Source organism: Vicugna pacos, chromosome X (genome assembly GCF_048564905.1).
Source record: "Vicugna pacos chromosome X, VicPac4, whole genome shotgun sequence".
Classification (NCBI taxonomy): domain Eukaryota; kingdom Metazoa; phylum Chordata; class Mammalia; order Artiodactyla; family Camelidae; genus Vicugna; species Vicugna pacos.
Genome location: NC_133023.1, coordinates 22843855 through 22862619, shown reverse-complemented (window position 1 = coordinate 22862619; position 18765 = coordinate 22843855). Strand labels below are relative to the sequence as shown.

The following is an 18765-nucleotide window of genomic DNA, read 5'->3' as shown; positions in this document are numbered from 1 at the left end:
AGTCAAAGAAGCAGAGAGTAGAGTGGTGGTTTCCAGGGGCTATGAGAAGGGGGATAATGAGCAGGTATTAGTCAAAATTTACAAAGTTTCAGTCATGTAAGATAAATAAGTCCTAGGGATCTACTATCCAGTATAGAGCTTACAGTCAACATTATTGTACTATACACAAACATTTTTCTAATAGGTTAAATCTTATGGTAAGTGTACTTAATCACAAAAATTAAAAACGGTAGGAGGAAACTTTTGGAGGTAACGGATATGTTTATGGCATAAATTGTGATGATAGTCTCACAGGTACATATCTCCTGTATATATCAATTTGTATACATTAAATATGCATAGTTTTTTGTATGTTAATCATTCCTCAAAGAATTGTTTGTTTGTTTTAAAACTGACTAAACAAACTTTCACCTTACAATCTAGTAATCATGCTCCTTGGTATTTACCCAAATGAGTTGGAAACTTATGTCCACACAAAAACCTGCACATAGATGTTTATAGCAGTTATTCATAATTGCCAAAACTCAAGAGCAAAAAGGTGTCCTTCAGCAGGTAAATGGATAAATTGTGGTATATTCTGACAACTGAGGATTATTCAGTGCTAAAAATAAATGATTTAGCAAGCCATGAAAAGAGATGGAGGAACCTTAGATATGCATTACTAAGTAAAAGAAACTAATCTGAAAAGGCTACATGATCCCAACTATATGACATTCTGGAAAAGGCAAAACTATAGAAAAATTAAAAAGATGAATGGTTGCCAGGGGGGAGGGAGGGATGAACAGGCAGAGCACAGAGAATTTTTAGGGACGTGAAATTACTCTGTATGATACTATAATGGTGGCTACAAGTCGTCATACATTTATCAAAATCCACAGAGTGTACAACACCAAGAATGAAGCCTAATGTAACTATGGACTTTGTGTGCTAATGATGCGTCAATGCAGCCTCTTAGACTGTAGCAAATATCCCACTGCGGTGGGGGATGTTGATAGTGGGAGAGGCTGTAAGAGGGTATATGGAACTTTTTGTACTTTCTGCTTCATTTTGCTGTGAACCTAAACCTGCTTTTTAAAATAAAAATTTTAAAAAATGATGTAGATAAACAACAAGCTTATAAGTTTATACTGAATAGCACAGAGAACCATATTCAATATCTTGTAGTAACCTACGGTGAAGAAGAATATGAGAATGAATGTGCGTATGTTCCTATATGACTGAGGTATTGTGCTGTACACCAGAAACTGACACAACATTATAAACTGACTGTAATTCAATACAAATATATTAAAAAAAAACAAATTGATGGGGGCCCGGTAGCTCAGCCTCACATCCTACCCTGGGGAGTTAAGTCTTGAGTGCAGGAGCAGGGCCAGACTCTTTGTTCCCCAGGCTATTCAGGAGTGGGTGGGCACCTGGGTCCTCACTCATTTTCCTTGATTGGACTCCTGGCAGGGCCTGAGGCTCTTCACTTTTGATCTGAGGACATTTCCTCCGGGAAAGGCTTTTACTTCCCTGAGATCTAATAGAAGGAGGTGAGGGTGGCCTTATTTGGCCACACCTGCCATGGCCTCCTTCCCATGAGTGACAGCTGTATGAAGCAGGCTGAGACTGCATGATGGTGAGCCCACTCAGGGTTCTAACTCAGCACCCTAAATCTGACCCATGTGAAGGCCTCAATCTGTTGACCTGGGACCTCCCCCTCAAACCATGTTCCTCATTGTTCTGTTATCCCTGAAGAGGATATGAGGCCATCTCTGCCTAACATTTACACCAAGATCTGTCATGACAACAGGGAGGATTCTGTGAGGTCTCCACAATTTGGGTTTGGTGGTCCTAGAACTCTTCGGGGTGCTCACCTTCCTCCTGGCAATCCTGGGAAATCCTATCTCTACTGACCTGAGTTGGCCAGCCTCAGACCAAGGTCTTCACATTCTTGACCTCTTAAGTGGAAATCAGGTTCAGCCACATCCTGCTGAGGCTATCTGGGGACTCTGAGGGCTGACAGCAGGGTCAAGAGTCTATGGGCCACACTGTTCTGGGAGGGCAGTGCTTCCTTCATTCCTCATCCAGGGTTCTCTCCGTCATATGTGGCAGAGACTGGGACTCCTCCCTCTGCTGACCTGAAGTCATCTTCTTAAGTCCCTGAGACCCCTCAAGAATAAGTGAGGGCTTGCTCAGGCTGACAACTTGGCCCAGCATTTTGCTCTCCCCAGTCTTCCTACAAGGGGCCCTTCATCATGGCTTCTGTTTTTTGATGAAAGGCCTCCTCTGAAATGCCATATCCCTGCAAACTCCTGACCACATTCCCTACGGCAAACCCTGGGCCCCTGCCCCAGAAGTGATGTGAGATAGGGACACTTCAACACAAGGCAGAGACTCCAGGATGGATGTGCTGTCAAAGAAAAACAAAGTACACTGATCTATCCCTTTTATTTACCAGCCAGCCAGCCTTCAATATAACTTCTCTTTGAATAGATTCAACTTCCAAATGCAAGGGGCTGTCCAGCTTGATTTTGCAAGCCCCTGATCTTTTGAGGTTATCTGAGTTTGGATATGTAGATTATCATATTGTCACTGAATATTATCTTTCTCTCCTTTATTCATACTTCTTAATTATTTTGATATGCTTATTGCTATGGTTACGGATTCCAGTCCAGTGTTTTGGGCACATGGCCCTTCTTTTTATCACCTGAGATATTTTAGAGTAGTGAGAAGGAAGGTGATTTAAGGAATTAAGTTGGCCTCAGGCTGGGAGGAGTGTAGAAGCGTGAGCTTCAGACTTATTCAGGCCAGGGGTCTAGTTCCAACTCTGTCACTTAACAGCTGTGTGAAATTGGGTACATTCCCAAACTCTATGAGCCTCAGTCTTTTCATTTGTGAAATGGGTTTGATAAGCTCTGTCTTGGGGACTGATGGAATGTACAGAGTGCCTGTAAAGTACCCAGCCCATTGCCTGGCATACACTGAGACTTAAAAGGATGCCTATTCTATGATTAATTTTTCCCCTGGAGTTTCAACCCACTACACTGAGATTTAATTTTAAATCCAAGAAGATGCCAGAGAATTAAGCAGGGTTCTAGGACAAAGGAACCCCTCCCAGGAAAAATACTGCTTAGCAAGAAAAACTATTTCCTCATTAAACTATGTCAATCCATGTTGACATAAGGTAGACTTCCTCAGCAAATGCGACACAAAGCTCTAAAACATGTTTCAAGGACCAAAAACGTACCTCCCTCTCAGTTGCGTTTCCCTGTAAACTCTCCTAATTTGATTCATTTAACCACCCACAAAAATCTAGACCTTGCCTAGAGCTTGCCAAATTATATACAAGATAACCTAATTTGAATGATTTTTTTTTAATGGAGTGGGCTTTGGCTCCCCCACCAGGACAACAAGTGCCAGTCCAGGAGCTTCTGGGCATCCCACCTCAACAGAGTACCACCCTTACTTCTCAAACACTCCCTGGAGATGATGTGAAAAAAACATCTAACATGCACAATGTTCACCTGCACTGGGACATGAGCACAGGACACATTCCATTCCTACCTCGGGTGATTTCTCTCTGATTTACCCACATCCCTAAAGTACAGGCCTACCTTGAAGATATTGCAGGTTTGGTTCCAGACCACTGTAATAAAATAAGTGTCACAATAAAGTGAGTCACAAGAATTTTTTGGTTTCCCAGTGCTATTATAAATTATGTTTACACTCTACTGTAGTCTATTAAGCATGCAATAGCATTATGCCTAAAAACAATGTACATACCTTAACTTAAAAAGGCTTTTGCAAAAAAAATGCTAATCATAATCTGAGCCTTCAGTGAATCATCACCTTTTTGCTGGTGGAGGGTTTGAAATATTGTGAAAATTACCAAAACGTGACACAGAGACATGAAGTGAGCAAATGCTGTTGGAAAAATGGCACTGAGAGACTTGTTCAAAGCAGAGTTGACAGAAACCTTGAAGTTGTTAAATAAAAAAAAGTAGTATCTGTGAACTGCAATAAAGCAAAGCGCAACAGAATCAGGTAGGCCTGTAACTGTCAAGGGCAGGTTCCCATTCTAGGCTTTGTCTTTCAACTATGGGGCCACCATCTGAGAAGCCAGCCCCGCTCATGATCATCACAGCCTCACCCAGCCCACCATGCAGCTAACTCGTAACTACCTCCCACTGAAGGACTCCGATTTTCCCAAAGCCCACCACTGCCTTGCATCAGGGACTTTACATTTGACTGCCAATGCTATCATCTGGAATCACCTCTCTCCTTTCTTATCCTGCCTTTTCATTTGTCCTTTTGATCTTAGAGTATGTATCACCATTTTCCTTACATGACAGCTGCTTCTTGTCTCTGTAGTTTTATGGTCAGTGGCTCGGTCTTTTCCTCAGCTTTCCCAGTACTAGCATGGAGCCTTCTAAGAGCAGATACTCAATTCATGTTTCGGAAATAAATCAGCCTGTGAGCGTGAGGTCTAATTTATTATGATTTAATTCCACATTTAGAATTAGCCAAGCACATACTTTTATTTATAATTTTTTAAAACACAAAATGAAAGGGATTAGGAAGCCAAATAGTGAGCATATTACTTTTTCTATATTTCTCGATGCCACATATTTTACTGCTACATTTTTTTCACATTTTCAAGGAAATGCACATTGCAATGTCATGTTATCTTGCACCAGATTACTAAGTAAGATGGAAGTTATCTCAATTTCTTTTACAAAACAGCAAAATTCTTACTCTGAGGCCTGAAAAACAACAGTATGTGTGATGGATATAACTCAGAAACTTGGATGATGATGCTAGCTAAATCTTCATCTAGGAGTAACATTTGACAAAGAGCAAAAAAACAAAACAAAACAAAACAAAACACAAATCTCTCCCAATTCCCCATACAGAAGAGGAAGACAAAGGGATTATACACTGTGTTCCCTCAGTCACACACAGCCCTCCACTACTTGGAACATTAACTGCTCTCTTCAACTACAAAGTGCAGAATCTGCCTCAACTTCACTAGGGGTGGGAGTTGCTGCTGGACATAACACTGGAACTTCCACTGGCCACGGCACTGGTGTCAGCCTTTAGTGTAACTGTGGCTTGGACTCTCTCCTCTTCATCTTTCAAAGCCTCTTCATACCAAGACTGGAAGGCACTGGGGATGGTATGATTAATCTTGGCCAGAAACTCCAGGACTCTCATCTTGCTGGTTTCGGCATGGGCTCTTGGACCCCACAGGAACTCATAGCGAGCTGGATCACTGTTGGGCACTTGCCGGTACTCCAGATACTTAAGCTTCACCAAATCTTCCGTGATGAGCTTCTTGGGCTCCCCGAATATGAAGTGTCTCTTCCCAGCGTAGACTCTCATCTTATTCAGGAACTTCCAGACCTCCTCCTCGGTGGCGCAGTTGCCCTTCATGAAGATCACGCCCAGGAGATTCAGCAGGAGGCCGCTCTTGGGAAACCCCTTGCCTGGGCTGACCGTCCCATTGTGAGGGAGGTCCATCTTGCTGACAAGGATGTAAGAATGCTTGGGAAGGTTGACTTTCTTTAAATCAACACCAAATACCACCTCCAGGCTGAAAGAGGCTCTTTTGAGGATCTCAAGGAATCGATTTTGGTACTTCTTACTGATGATCTTCAGCATATCTGCTTTCACAATGGGCTTTTTCACTTTATACCTGTGCAACAGGAACTGCACCAACATGCACGCTGCATTGCTTAGAGGGTCTCTCTGAGACCGCACAGCAGAAAGCAGGGCCTGAGAGGCACTTTGCTTTTTCTCAATTTTGCTGTTGGCTCCTTTGCATGATCTTGTGCGAGACACACCTGCAGACACAGTGGTGGTGGGCAGAGCTCTCTGAGGCCTCTTGGGAGCACCACGTGACCCAGCACCACGCTTTCTCTGAGTAGTAGCTCCAAAAGGAGGGGGTGAAGAGGAGAACGCTTCCCCCTTGGTTGCAGTGGCCTGAGCACCCCTCAAACCCTGGGTCTCACCACGGGCCTGGTGGCGTTTCTGACGGGCGCGGAGCGTATTTTTCTGACCCCGAGGCATGGTGATTGTGGTCAGACACAGCAGGTGATCTGGGCAGAGAGGAGAGAGGATGAGGAGTGTGAGCACCTGCAGCAGGGAGGTACCAACCACTCTGACTTTAAGAAGGCCGCTCTGCAGGTTTCTGCACAGGCACTCTAGGAACCCACAGGACTCCTGATCACCCTGTCCTCTGAGAACTCTGTGGAAATAATTAAAGTGAGCCTCAGGCTGTAGCCTGCCAGCTCTGCCCAGTGTTTGCTGAGGCTCAGGGTAGCAGTGGGCGAGTCCAGTTCTTGTGGAGCCTCCTCTGCTCTGGAGGACGGGGGCCCCCAGTTCACACTCAGGACCATCATATCAACTTCTGGCAGGGCCTGGGCCCCGTGTTCTGTGCTGCTCTAAACTTATACCTCAAATCTAGCTCCTCATCTTCTTGGGAGGCCTTCAGGAGAGGTGGAGGGGCATCTTAGCCCACCACCCCCGCCAGGGGGCACCCACAGCTGACAGCTCTATGGGACTCTGCCTGTATCCGTTGAGGTTCCCAGTGCTCATTTAAGGTCCCTTGGCTCTAGGTAGGGCCTGGGAAATCTGCCTCTGCTGATCTGATGCATCTCTTCTCAGACAAAGGCTCTCACCAATCTGATGCCATCAAAAAGAAAGGATGGTTCACATACACCTGACTTCCATGCCTGGGCTCCTCAGTGTTGCAAGCAAGGAGGGGAGGGACTCTCTATTGTCACCTCTTTAGTGGGGTGAAGGGTATCATCAATGTTCATTCAGGGTCCTCACCATAACTCCTATAAAGCCCTGGGTCTCCTCCCTCTGCAAAACTGTGGACAATTAATCCAACATCCTTTCCTCTCTGGGACCCTCCAGACAGTAATGAGGGGAGTGCCTCAGCTTAACAGACATTCTGGATTTCTGAGAAAAGGTGCAGAATTTATGAGACCCTATTTTTTCAGAGTCGGTATTCCCCTAGTCCTCATTCATGTCTCTGACCTTAACACTGGGTAGACAGTAGGACTTGTCCCTCCAATAACCTAGGGAGTCCAGCCTCAGAGCAAAGCACTCAATTCCCTGAGTTCCTAGAGGGGAAAGTCAGGGTCCTCTATATATGACTACCCCTAACTGGAGCCTCCTAGAAGTAAGTACAGGGACGCTGCTCTGTGACACCTCACCTAAATGGGGAGAAGTTCCCTTATTAATACTCAAGGCCTTCACCTTCACTGCAGTAAGGGCCTACATATCCACCATTTGTAGGACAGGAGTTACTCCCTAGATCAAGGCCCTCCCTTCCCTAACACATTCCAGGCCGAACTCAGTCTGATGGCTCTACTGGGGCTTCCTAGAGCTTACAGCAGCAGTGAGACTTTGTGTGGCCCCCTCAGTTTCCACCAAATTCTTCACCTTGACTCCAGACCAGTCCTGGGAATCCACCCGCCGCTGGCCAGAGGCCTCGCCTCACACAGTTCTCACTTCCTGGAAACTCGAACCGGAAGTCATGATGACTCATATCCGGCCACGAGTACACAGGGTCTCTAAGAGTTGACAGCAGGGGCAGGGCTCTATGGGACGGGACCCCAGTGTTCTGGAATCGGTGGTCCCTAGGTCCTCATTCAAGATTCCTGTCTATCAGAGCCTGGGACTCCTTCCTTTCCTGAACTATGTCCACAAGCCTCCAAACAAAGATTCAGCTCCTTGAGCTCCTAGTGGGTAAATCAGGGCCTGTTATTTGTGACGACCTCTGCCCAGAGCCTCCAGGAACTGAGGGTGCTGCTTTCGGTTGCCATCTCTACCAGGGGGAGAACCCCTCATTAGCATTCAGGACCCTCCCCTTGACTTTAGTTAGGGCCTAGGTTTCCTTCATTTGCAGAAACGAGGCTACTCTCTTAGACCAAAGCCTTCTGCCCTGAGACTCTCCAGGCAAAACTTAGCCTAAAAGCTTTGCTGGAAATCTCCACAGCTGATCACAGAGAAGGGACTTTGTGGGGCCCCCTGGGTTATGGGAGTGGGTAATGGACTCTCTGGTCCACATGCAGGCCCTCACCTTGCCTTCAGACCAGCCTTCGAAATCCACCTTCCACGGAACAAACCTTGTGCACAACTGTCTAACCCCCTAGCCCCGCAAGTCACTAGCGAGCCACTTCCGGCCACGGCTGTGCGGCGCACGGTCTCTGAGGGCTGACTGCAGGGGCGGGGCTCTGTGGACTCTGTGGGCGGTCCCTCAGGCTCCTCCCTCAGGATCCTCCGTGCGCCACCTATCAGAGCCAGGAAGCTCTCCCTCCACAGACCCGAGTCCTCCAGCTCACAAAGCCCTCGCCTCCTGACTCCCTAGTGGGGAAGTCAGGGCACCCTGCTTGTGACCCTCTCTCCCTGAGGAGATGGTTGCTTCCCTCTGAGCCTCCCTCTTTGGGGGAGAGCTCCTCTCACTAGCACTGAGGTCCCCACCTTGACTCTGGTTATGGCCAAGACTCCTCCCTCTTCAGAACTGGGGCCCATCCTGTTAGACAAAACCTTCCCTTACTGAGACCTGACAGGCAGAAATGAGGCTTCTCAGCCTTATATGTCAGCCTGAAGCCTCTCGTGGTTAAGAATGGTAGGCAGGGATCTGTAAAGCCCACTCATTAGTGTGTCTTATTCCCTTTCCTCAGTCCAGGACCTCACCTTGCTCCTGGCCAGTCCTGAGACTGGACACTCCCTGACAAGAAGTTATTCTGCTCAAGTCAAGGTCTACTTGTTCCTGAGACTTCCGAGGTAGAAGTTACAGTGAGCCATATTAGGCCAGGGATGTTTGGGTCCTGAGAACTGACAGAGTGGAGTCTCTACCAATCAGATGACTGTTCTGGAATCAGTGGTCCCTACATTCCTCACTTGGGGTCCTCCACTTGGCATATATCTAACTTGAGATTCTCCCTCTACTGAACTGAGACCATTCTTCCTTAGACCAAGACTTTGAATTTGCTGAGAACTGTAAGGAATATAAGAGGGGATGCCCAATCTGACTTCCCTGCTTGGGCATTGTAGGCCTCCAAGCAAGCTTGGGCAGGTCTCTGAATGACCTTATATTTTGGAGTGGTTGTCTCTTCCAGTCCTCATTCATAGGGGTCCTCATTTTGTCTATTTCTTGGATTAAAAGGTTCCTGGGGACTGTCACACCCCTGCAAACTCTTGAGCAGTGTCCCTAATGCAAACCTTACAGTTTCCTGTCCCATACTCAATGTGAAATGGGGAACCTACAACATGATGCAAGGGGTCCAGGATAGGGGTGGACTCCCAGAGAAAAATAACACTGATCTGTCCTTTTCAATAGCCAGAGTTACCCTCTTATGTGACTTGTTTTGATTTACAGGCAGACCTTGTTTTATTGTATTTCACTTCATCATACTTGACACATAGTATGTTTTATTACAAATTGAACATTTGTGGCAACCCTGCATTGAATGTGTATGTGGGTACATTTCCCCAACACCGTTTGCTCACTTCAGGTCCCCGTGCCACATTTTGTTAATTCTTGAAATATTTCAAAATTTTTCATTATTGTATTTGTTATGGTGTCATCAGTTAACTGTGATCAGTTATCTTTGTTACTATTGTAATTGTTCTATATTTTTAAATTAAGATGAATACATTGTTTATTTAAGGTATTGTTTAGTAAATGTACAATAGGATTAACAACTTTTATAAGCATTGGCAAACAAAAAAATTTGTGTAACGTACTTTATTGCAATATTTGCTTTATAAAAGTGGTCGGGAACCTAACCCACTGTATCCGAAGTATGCCTGCACTTCTAAAGGAAAGGAGCTGTCCAGGATGGTTTTGTGATTCCCTGATTGAGGTCATTTGACACAGTATATAGAACTGATCATACTATCACTGAATATTATTATTTCTCCTTATTCATAACTTTCATTTACTGAGGTATTGTTCAATGCTTAGGATATACTGCAACCCAGTTCTTTGGGCACAGAGTCATTATTTTTAACCTAAGACACATTTGAATATTACAGAACAAGAGCTCTGCTTTAGGTAAAGAGGAGTAGAACAGTATGGGATCTAGAGAAATTCAGACCAGGAGTATAGTTCCAGGCCTGTGATTTGCTAGCATTATTGAGCAAGGGCTCACTGCCTGCCACACATAGAAGCCAATACAATGGCACTGACTTTAGAGATAGGAACTTTATGGCAAGGTAGATTGGCAAGGAGGCAGGGCTCTCACATCTGTCTCCTCAAATCCAGGGTTCAGGGTAAAATTTAAGGGTTTTAGGGGAATTTCAAACTTGAAGGCTAATTGGCCAGTCTTGAATTAGTTCACATAAGATATTCATGCCACTGGAAGCCAGACTTTACTAAGTGAAGGATTTCACTTAATAAGGATCTCCCATGGCAACATTTCTATTCTTTGAGTTCCACAGACGGAAGATTCTTAGTTCTGGGGTCATCCTGGAAACATGGGTTCCTGCTCGCATGTGTACAGTATTGTCTCTAAAAATAACTCATGGTTTGATTAATCAACAACCTATTTTAAGGAGGCAAAACCAAAACCAGTTTAAGCTGCTCAGTGTTTTACATGCCTTTTCAATCCCCCCGCCTTTTTTGGTACATTCCTCCATCTTGAGGGAAATAGGGAGATGACTGCTCTAGCTGCTTCATGCTGATTAGAGGGAGTGATTTTTTAAAAGAGGAATAAAATTGTTTGTATTTAATCGTAAACACTGAGTCCAACCTTGAACTCTTAAGTCTTGGGCTATCATCATGCGAGTGGGGTAGGCCTTTTAAATATAAAGAGACAAACAATATGGACAAAATTTGTTGGAGTAAAAGGATTAACACTAAAATACACACAACTAGGACTCAATTTTAACAGTCCTTCAAAAACAGACCTCATTCCTTTGGCAATCCATATAAGCATATTATAGTATCTAATTCTTTCACAGTATGATATTTTAAGACTGCAGTTAGCACTCAGTCTTAAGGAAGGGCCTCATGTAACATTTCATAAGGGCCCAACTGGAGCTTGATTCTAGGGGCTACTCTTTCCTAAGCAGGGCAACTGGTAAGACTTTATCTGAAGTTGCTTTCTTGACATTTTAGTGATTGTCTTTATGGTCTGACTCATCTTTTCAGTCTTTCCTGTAGACTGAGGTCTCCATGAAGCACATAATTCTACTGTATTCCAAGGGCCTTAGACACCCCTTGAATTACCATGGCTATGAAAGCTCCTCAGTTGTCACTTTGAATTGAAAGAGGCAACACAAAATGAGGCATCCTTTTTTTGTTATTGAAGTGTATTTGATTTACAATGTCAGTTTCAGGTGTACAGCAAACTGATTCAGTTATGCATATACATACATATATATTTTTTTCAGATTCTTTTCCATTTTACATTATTACAAGAAATTGAATATAGTTTCCTGTGCTTTACAGCAGGTCCTTGTTGTTATCTATATATATAATAATGTGTGTCTGTTAATCCCTAACCCCTAATTTATCCCTCTCTGCCCTTTCCACTTTGGTAACAATAGTTTGTTTTCTATGTCTGTGACTTGGTTTGTAAACAGAATTTGTATCATTTTTTTTTTTAGATTTCACATATAAGTGATTCCACATATATGGTATGTGTCTTTATCTGTCTGACTTACTTCACTCAATATGATAATCTCTAGGTCCATCCATGTTGCTGTTAATGGTATTACTTCATTCTTTTTTATGGCTGAGTAAAATTTTATTGTATAAATATACCACCACTCCTTTATCCAGTCATCTGTCGATGGACATTTAGGTTGTTTCCATGTCTTGGCTATTGTAAATAGTGCTGCTGTGAATATTGGGGTGCATGTGTCTTCTCAAATTATAGTTTTCTCTGGATATATGCTCAGGAGCAGGATTGCTAGATCATAGGTTAAGTCTATTTTAGTTTTTTAGGAATCTCCATACTGTTTTCTGTAATGGCTGCACCAAACTACATTCAAATAAGTTTGTCCTTTTGAAACTCAAATCCTAGATATTTTACAGTTGGCAGAGAAATTTGTACCTTTTCCTTGCAGACTTTATATCCCCTGTCTGTCAGAAAGCTTAAATTAAGGATTTTATTTTGGTCTGAAACTTCCTGGGTTTTACGAGCAATTAGTATATCATATTAAGACTCCCTCATTTAATTGGAAATCTCTTAAGTCCTTGGCTAAGGCTTCCCCAGAGATGGTGGGGGCATTCTTAAGTCCTTGTGGGAGTACCATCCTGCAATACTGTCATTTTATGTTAGTCTCCAGATCGTCCCATTCAAAAGCAACCAGCTCCTGGTAATCAGGAATTAGGGATATGCAGTAAAAAGCACCTTTTAAGTACAGAATCATACACTAGTCCAAGTCTCCAGATAAACTTGTAAGCAAACTACAAGGATTTAGCACCACTTGATATACATCCTCCACAATTTGGTTAATGGCTCTCAAATCCTATCAAAATGATAATCTCTGGTTCCAACTGTTTTTACCAGCAGGATTGGAGTATTATGTGAGGACTGACAAGGTTAAATTTATTGGCTTTTAAGAAAGGTGGCTATCAGAGGCTTTGTAATTTTCTTAGCATGCCTCTTTAAAGACTATTGCTTTAAATTTAGAATTTGGGCCCCAGGATAGAGTTTTACTCCTAACAGGTCAGCTGACTTGGGTCTTCCTGGCTTCTTAGCCTAAACTGAGCTCTACAGTTGGCTGACTAGTTTCCTCAAAATAGTTAACTTCTTAGCCAAAAAACAAGACAAAACAAAACAAAACACTGAGAAGCCTGGAACAACTGCCTTTAGCAAATGCTGGCTGCGTCTTCCCAGACTTCATGGATTAGGCCCAACATCAACCAGTGGTCTTATCAAAAACTCGAGGTCTGAGTGATGCAGAAATGTTAGCTGCACCTGGAAAACCCTGGCATTCATGGGAGATGAAGAAAAGCACCAGGGTTTGCCAATCCATGGCTTAGAGCACACTTTGTTCCTTTGTAGGAAGCACCTGGGCACACTAGAGACTTGCACCCTCAATTTAGGAACCAATTCCATCTCCTAGTTTGGTTTCTGTAAAGACTTGGCTGTAAGAATTCCCTGGACAAGCCACTGAGGAGAATGGACAGCCTCAAAGATGACCAGCTTGGATGTGAGGGTTTACTTAGGAAACACTGGAAAGCTTTCCATTAGAGATGAGTGTCACAAACTGTAGCTTGAGAGGCACACAAGATACCCAGCTGCCAAGGAATCTGACCCAGCGGTTCCAGGACTGTAGCCCATTTGGTCAGAAGCTCCTAATAGTTCTTCCCCTACCTGCTGAAGGCAAGCTTGCCTATCACAGAGGGGCCTATCAAAATTCAGGCTCTGTCTCACTCACTATCTTGAAAAATTTTCCCAATGAAAAGGAGGGTGAAAGAGGCGATTGTATCACTCTGAAGGAAGCAAAGCAAGAAGTGGTCTTAGAGCTGAGTTTCAGAGAGAAATTCAGGAATATACAGGTTGAAATACCCAAGTCCTCACTTCCTTTCTGAGCATGTTGGGGTTTAATCTTTCTGATCAATGACTGAAACATTTTACCTCCCAGAAGAAATCACAGACAAGCTCATCTAGACGTCAGGGCAACTTCCAGGTGGAATAACTTCCAGGCCAAGGCCTCTATATAGCCCATGACCTTTAGCACCACCACCAATATTTGTTCCTCCTGGCAAACTTTCCTTTTTAACACTGTATATATACACACTTAAAAGCAACTCAGCACTAACCCCCTGCTAGTCTGGCGCATACAGAAGAGGGTTAAAATTCTCAGAAAGATCACAATGTGTACAGTTATATATAAAACTCCTTTAACCCTGGAGTGGGGTGTGTTCTTCCCAGGTGGAACATTTTCCTGCTTTACGTTCCCTGATTTTTCCTTTACCGTCTCACCCCAACAAGGTCATCACACCTAGTTTCATTAAGAACACACACATGTAACAATACCTCCAGGCAATCATATTTGGCACAGGTGAAAAATCCCATCACATCCATAAGGCAAGGTTTCCAGTCCTGGAGCAATGTCTTATCTCTCCCAAGTCAGAGGCCCCTCATTAATATCAGGTTTAATAAAGTTTTGCTATAGTCACCCAAGAGCCAACTCCTATTAGCCAGTCCTAACAAATATTATAGACATAGACAAACATAGGCAAACAAAGAAATCCAAAGGCTTGGGACTTTAACACAAGGTATGCGACTCTAACCCAATCCTTTGAGTACCGCATCAGCTGTAACATCTGGTGTTGTCTCTCTTAGGTTAGGACTCTAACCCATGATCCTGATGAGGTTATTAGACAATTTAGGTATAGGCATGTTTTAATGAGGTTACTCACCCAAAAGACGTCTGATGCAGGAGCTGTTTCTTCTCTCACAAGTTAAAGCAGCCCAAGGAGCCTGGTGTGCCATGATGGAGAAGCAACAACCCGACCACCGGCTCTAGACAAATTCAGTCTAGGCGCCACTCAGGGTCGGTGGCTAGGGCCCACACTGCCGGGGGCTCCAGCGTCTCAGGCAAGTGGTCACAAGACCTCAACCTCATCTGGGTCCCCAAAACTGTTACTGAGCAAGGGCTCACTGCCTGACACCTACAGAAGCCAATACTACACCAGGTTGGGGGAAAAGTGCTTACTGAAAGGGGTTAGGGGAATTTCAAACTTGGAAGCTGATTGGCTAGTCTGGAATTAGTCCATATAAGCTACCCATGCTGCTGGAAGCCAGATTTTCCTCATTGAAGGAATGCTACTTTGTAAAGGGCTCTGGTGGCAACATTTCTATTATTTGAGTTCTGCAGAATGAAGTTTCTCGGTTCTGGAGTCATCCTGGAGACATAGGTTCCTTCTCGCACATGCATAGTACAGTCTCGAAAAATAACTCAAGGTTTGATTAATCAAAAACCTATTTAAGGAGGCAAAACCAGTTTAAGTGCTGTTCTCTAGCCCTTATGTGCTGTTCACTAGCCCTGTGAACTTGAACTCAGTACCAAATTTCAAGACAAAAAAACCCCTGCAGTTTATCAAAATGCTGCCTAGCAAGGACAATCATGTAATGTCTACATCAGAGGACATAATATATAATGAACTTGTGGGAGGGACTTTCCCAGTTGGAGATAACTCAAAGTTCTTAGAAATTTGTTGATGGCCAATATCTTGTCTCCCAGCTACCCTTTCATCTAAATTGCCATTATTTTCAGTTACTTAACCACCAACAAAAATCTAGAACTTACCTAGAAGTCGTCAAAATACACACAAGATAAAATAATTGAGTACCCTTTTAATGGAGAGATCTCTGGCTCCCCCAACCCAGGGTAAAGATTGCCAGACCAGTGGATTCTGGATTCTCTGAGGCCCTCCATCTGAGGGTCTGGCCCTGTTCTCTGCTCCCATAGCCTCATCGAGCCCACCAAGCAACCTCTCACTGAAGTATCTGCATTTTCCTAAGGCCCCTAATTGCCTTGCCTCAGGCCATTTACATCTGATTGCTTTGAACTCCAACTGCCTCCCCTCTTTACCCCTACTTTTTACTTGTTCTGTAAGTCATAGGTAGTATCTCACCATCTTTTTATATAATAACAGCTCCTAAACTCTAAAATTCAATGTGCAGGGGCTAAATCTTGTCTTTATAGTTGTTGTTTTGGGTTTTTTGTTGGGGGGCGGGGGGTGGAAGCATTCACAGTACTAATATGAAGCTTTCCAAAGAGTTCATTCCCAATCAATGACTGGGAAATAAACAAGAGAGTAGCATGTGGTCTAATCCATTAGAATATAATTTATCTTACATTACTGAATAATCTAAGCAAATCCAGGTATGTAACTTTTATGTTTACAAGAAAAAAATGAGAAAGAATTAGGTAAAACAAAAATTGACAGTCCTTTCCTTATTTACACTCTTTCTTTTGGCCTTTATTGATCAAATATTTATACACTGTATACTATGTACTATGCTCAGACTACATCCCCAAATAAGACAAAATATCTACTCTTACTTTGAAACCACCTTATTGAGGTATGATTGACATACAAAAAGCCGTACACATTTAATGTATACAACTTGATGAGTTTGGAGGTAAGTATACACTCTTGAACCATCACTACACTCTATGCCATAAACATATCTGTTACCTCCAAAAGTTTCCTCCTGCCTTATTTATTTATTTATTTATTTATTTATTTATTTACTTACTTACTTACTTACTTACTTATTTATTGGGGAGGGGCAAGAACACTTATAACATGTAACCTCTCAGCAAATCTTTAAGTATCACATATAGAATTGTTAACTGTAGACTCTATACTATACAGTACACCACTAAGAATTATTCACCTTAGATAACTGAAAATTTGTGCCCTTTGACAAGTAATTCCCCATTTCCCCTCTCCCCAGCCCCTGGCAGCCACCATTCTACTCTGCTTCTATCAGTTTGACTATTTTAGATTCCTCATTTAAGTGGTATCTGTATTTGTCTTCTGTGTCTAGCTTATTTCACTGAGCATAATGTCCTCTAGGTTCATTGCTGTTGTTGCAAATGACAAGATTTCCTTCTTTTTGAGGCTGAATAATACTCTGTTGTATGTATATACTGTATTTTCTTTATCCAGTTGTCCATCAGTGGACATTTAGGCTGCTTCCATGTCTTGGCTATTGTGAATAATACTGCAATGAACATGGGAACACAGATATCTCTTGGAGATCCTGATTTCAATTCCTTTGGATACCCAGAAGTGGGACTGCTGAATCACATGGCAGTTTAATTTTTATTTATTTTGAGGAACCTCAATACCATTTTCCATAATGGTTAAACCAATTTACATTTCCACTAACGGTATAAAAGAGCTCTCTTTTCTAAATGTGTATACTTAATCAGTTTAGTCAACTTGGGGAGAGAGCAAGACAATCAACTTTTTAATTGTTGTTGAGGTGATAACACAGGATCTACTCTCTTCACAATTTTTAGCTGCACAATATAGTATTGTTTAATATAGGCACAATGTTGCACAGCAGATCTCTAGAATTCATTCATCTTGCATAACTGAAACTTTATACCAGGTGAACAGCAACTCTCCATTTTTCCCTCCCTCAGTCCCTCTGTGTTTCTGTATTTGACTATTTTAAATACCTCATATAAGTGGAATCATGCAGTTTTTTGTCCTTCTGTGACTTACTTCATTTAGAATAATGTCCCCTAGGTTCATCCATGTTGTCCTATATGACAAGATTTCTTTAATTTTTAAGGCTAAATAATATTCTATTGTATGTATATGCCACATTTTCTTTCTCCATTTATCTGTTGATCGACGTTTGGGTTGTTTCCATATCTTGGATAATGTAAATAATGGTGCTATGAACATAGGAATGAAGATATCTCTCTGAAATACTAATTTCATTTCATTTAGATATACAGTTGACCCTTGAACAATGTGGGGGTTAGAGGAGGCCACAGGCACACCTGGTATAACTTTATGGAAATACATTGTAATTTCTGTGTGATATTTTTGTTTTTTCATTTCTCTAAATAGGTTTCTATGTAGTACCAATTCTTTTTCTACCACTTGCTTTAGTTTCAGTGCCTATGTCATAGAAGGTCCATGTCATAAAAATAATCAAAAGCAGTCTTGAATAATCAGACCCTTCTGCCAGACTGTCTAATGTCAATTTGTTTTCTGGCACTGCTTCTTCTACATCTTCTTCCTCATCGTCTGGCACTAGCTGGGAAGCACTCATTTCCATCAAGTCATCTTCTGTTAATTCCACCGGTGTGGTGTCTATTAGCTCCTGAAGTTCTCCAAGATCCATATCTTGGAATGTTTCACCCTCCACCTCTTTTTTTTCTTGGCCATATCCACAGTCTCTTTTATGATGTCCTTGATTGGCTCTCTCATAAATCCTATGAAATCACACACAACATCTGGACACAGTTTTCTTCAGTTTATTGTTTCAGGATTGATGGCTTTTTCTGTAACAAGGATGGTGCAATCGTTCCAGTGGTGCAATCTTTCCAGACTTTTATGATGTGCTCTCTGTAGGGGTTCTTTTCCATAGTGTTACCAATCCTTTCCATAGAATACGGTGCATAATGAGCCTTAAAGGTCCTTATGACTGCCCCTCCAACCTACAGGCTGAATTAGAGATGTTGTGCTTGGGGCAAGTAGACCACTTTGACGCCTCCTGTGTTGAACTCATGGGGTTCTGAGTGGCCAGAGGCATTGCCAAACACCAAAAGAATTTTAACAGGAAGCCCTTTGCTGACAAAGCACTTCTGACTTCAGGGACAAAGCATTGATGAAACCAGTATGAAAAAAGGGTTCTTGTTGCCTAGGCCTTCTTATTGTACAATGAAGACTAGCAGCTGGTGTTTATCTTTTCCCTTCAATCCTCCAAGGTTAGCAGCTTTATAGATAAGGGCAGACCTGATCATAAATTCCACTGCATTTGCACAAAACAGTAGTTAGCCTATCCCTTCCTGCCTTATATCCTGGTGCTCGCTTCTCTTCCTTACCAACACACGTCCTTTGTGGCATTTTTCCCCCGGAATAGGGCACTTTCATCTGCATTAAAAATCTGTTCAGGCAGACATCCTTTCTCCTCAGTGATTTTCTTAATGACGCCTGGAAACTCATCTGCGTCTCTTGGTTGGCAGAAGCTGATTCTCTTGTTATTGTGGCATTTTTAAGACAAACCTCTTTCTAAAATTATCAAACCATCCTTTGCTGGCATTAAA

The 18765-nt window shown here is 42.7% G+C and overlaps 1 protein-coding gene across 5 annotated transcripts in view; it reads right to left on the bottom strand.

Annotated features, from left to right (window-relative positions):
• Positions 1–4465: 4465 nt before the first annotated feature.
• The window catches only part of LOC102534020 (melanoma-associated antigen B3-like), an 85737-nt gene continuing 71437 nt past the window's right edge, over positions 4466–18765 (bottom strand). For 2 of the 5 annotated variants that reach the window (XM_072955717.1, XM_072955716.1), the window contains exon 2: positions 4466–6083. In XM_072955717.1, the coding sequence (XP_072811818.1) occupies positions 5014–6054 (1041 nt within the window). In that variant the 5' untranslated portion in view covers positions 6055–6083 and the 3' untranslated portion in view covers positions 4466–5013. Of the gene's footprint in view, positions 6084–7386; positions 7472–8077; positions 8142–18765 lie in introns of those variants that run through there. The other 3 variants (XM_072955715.1, XM_031673255.2, XM_072955714.1) reach the window with 3 other exon arrangements.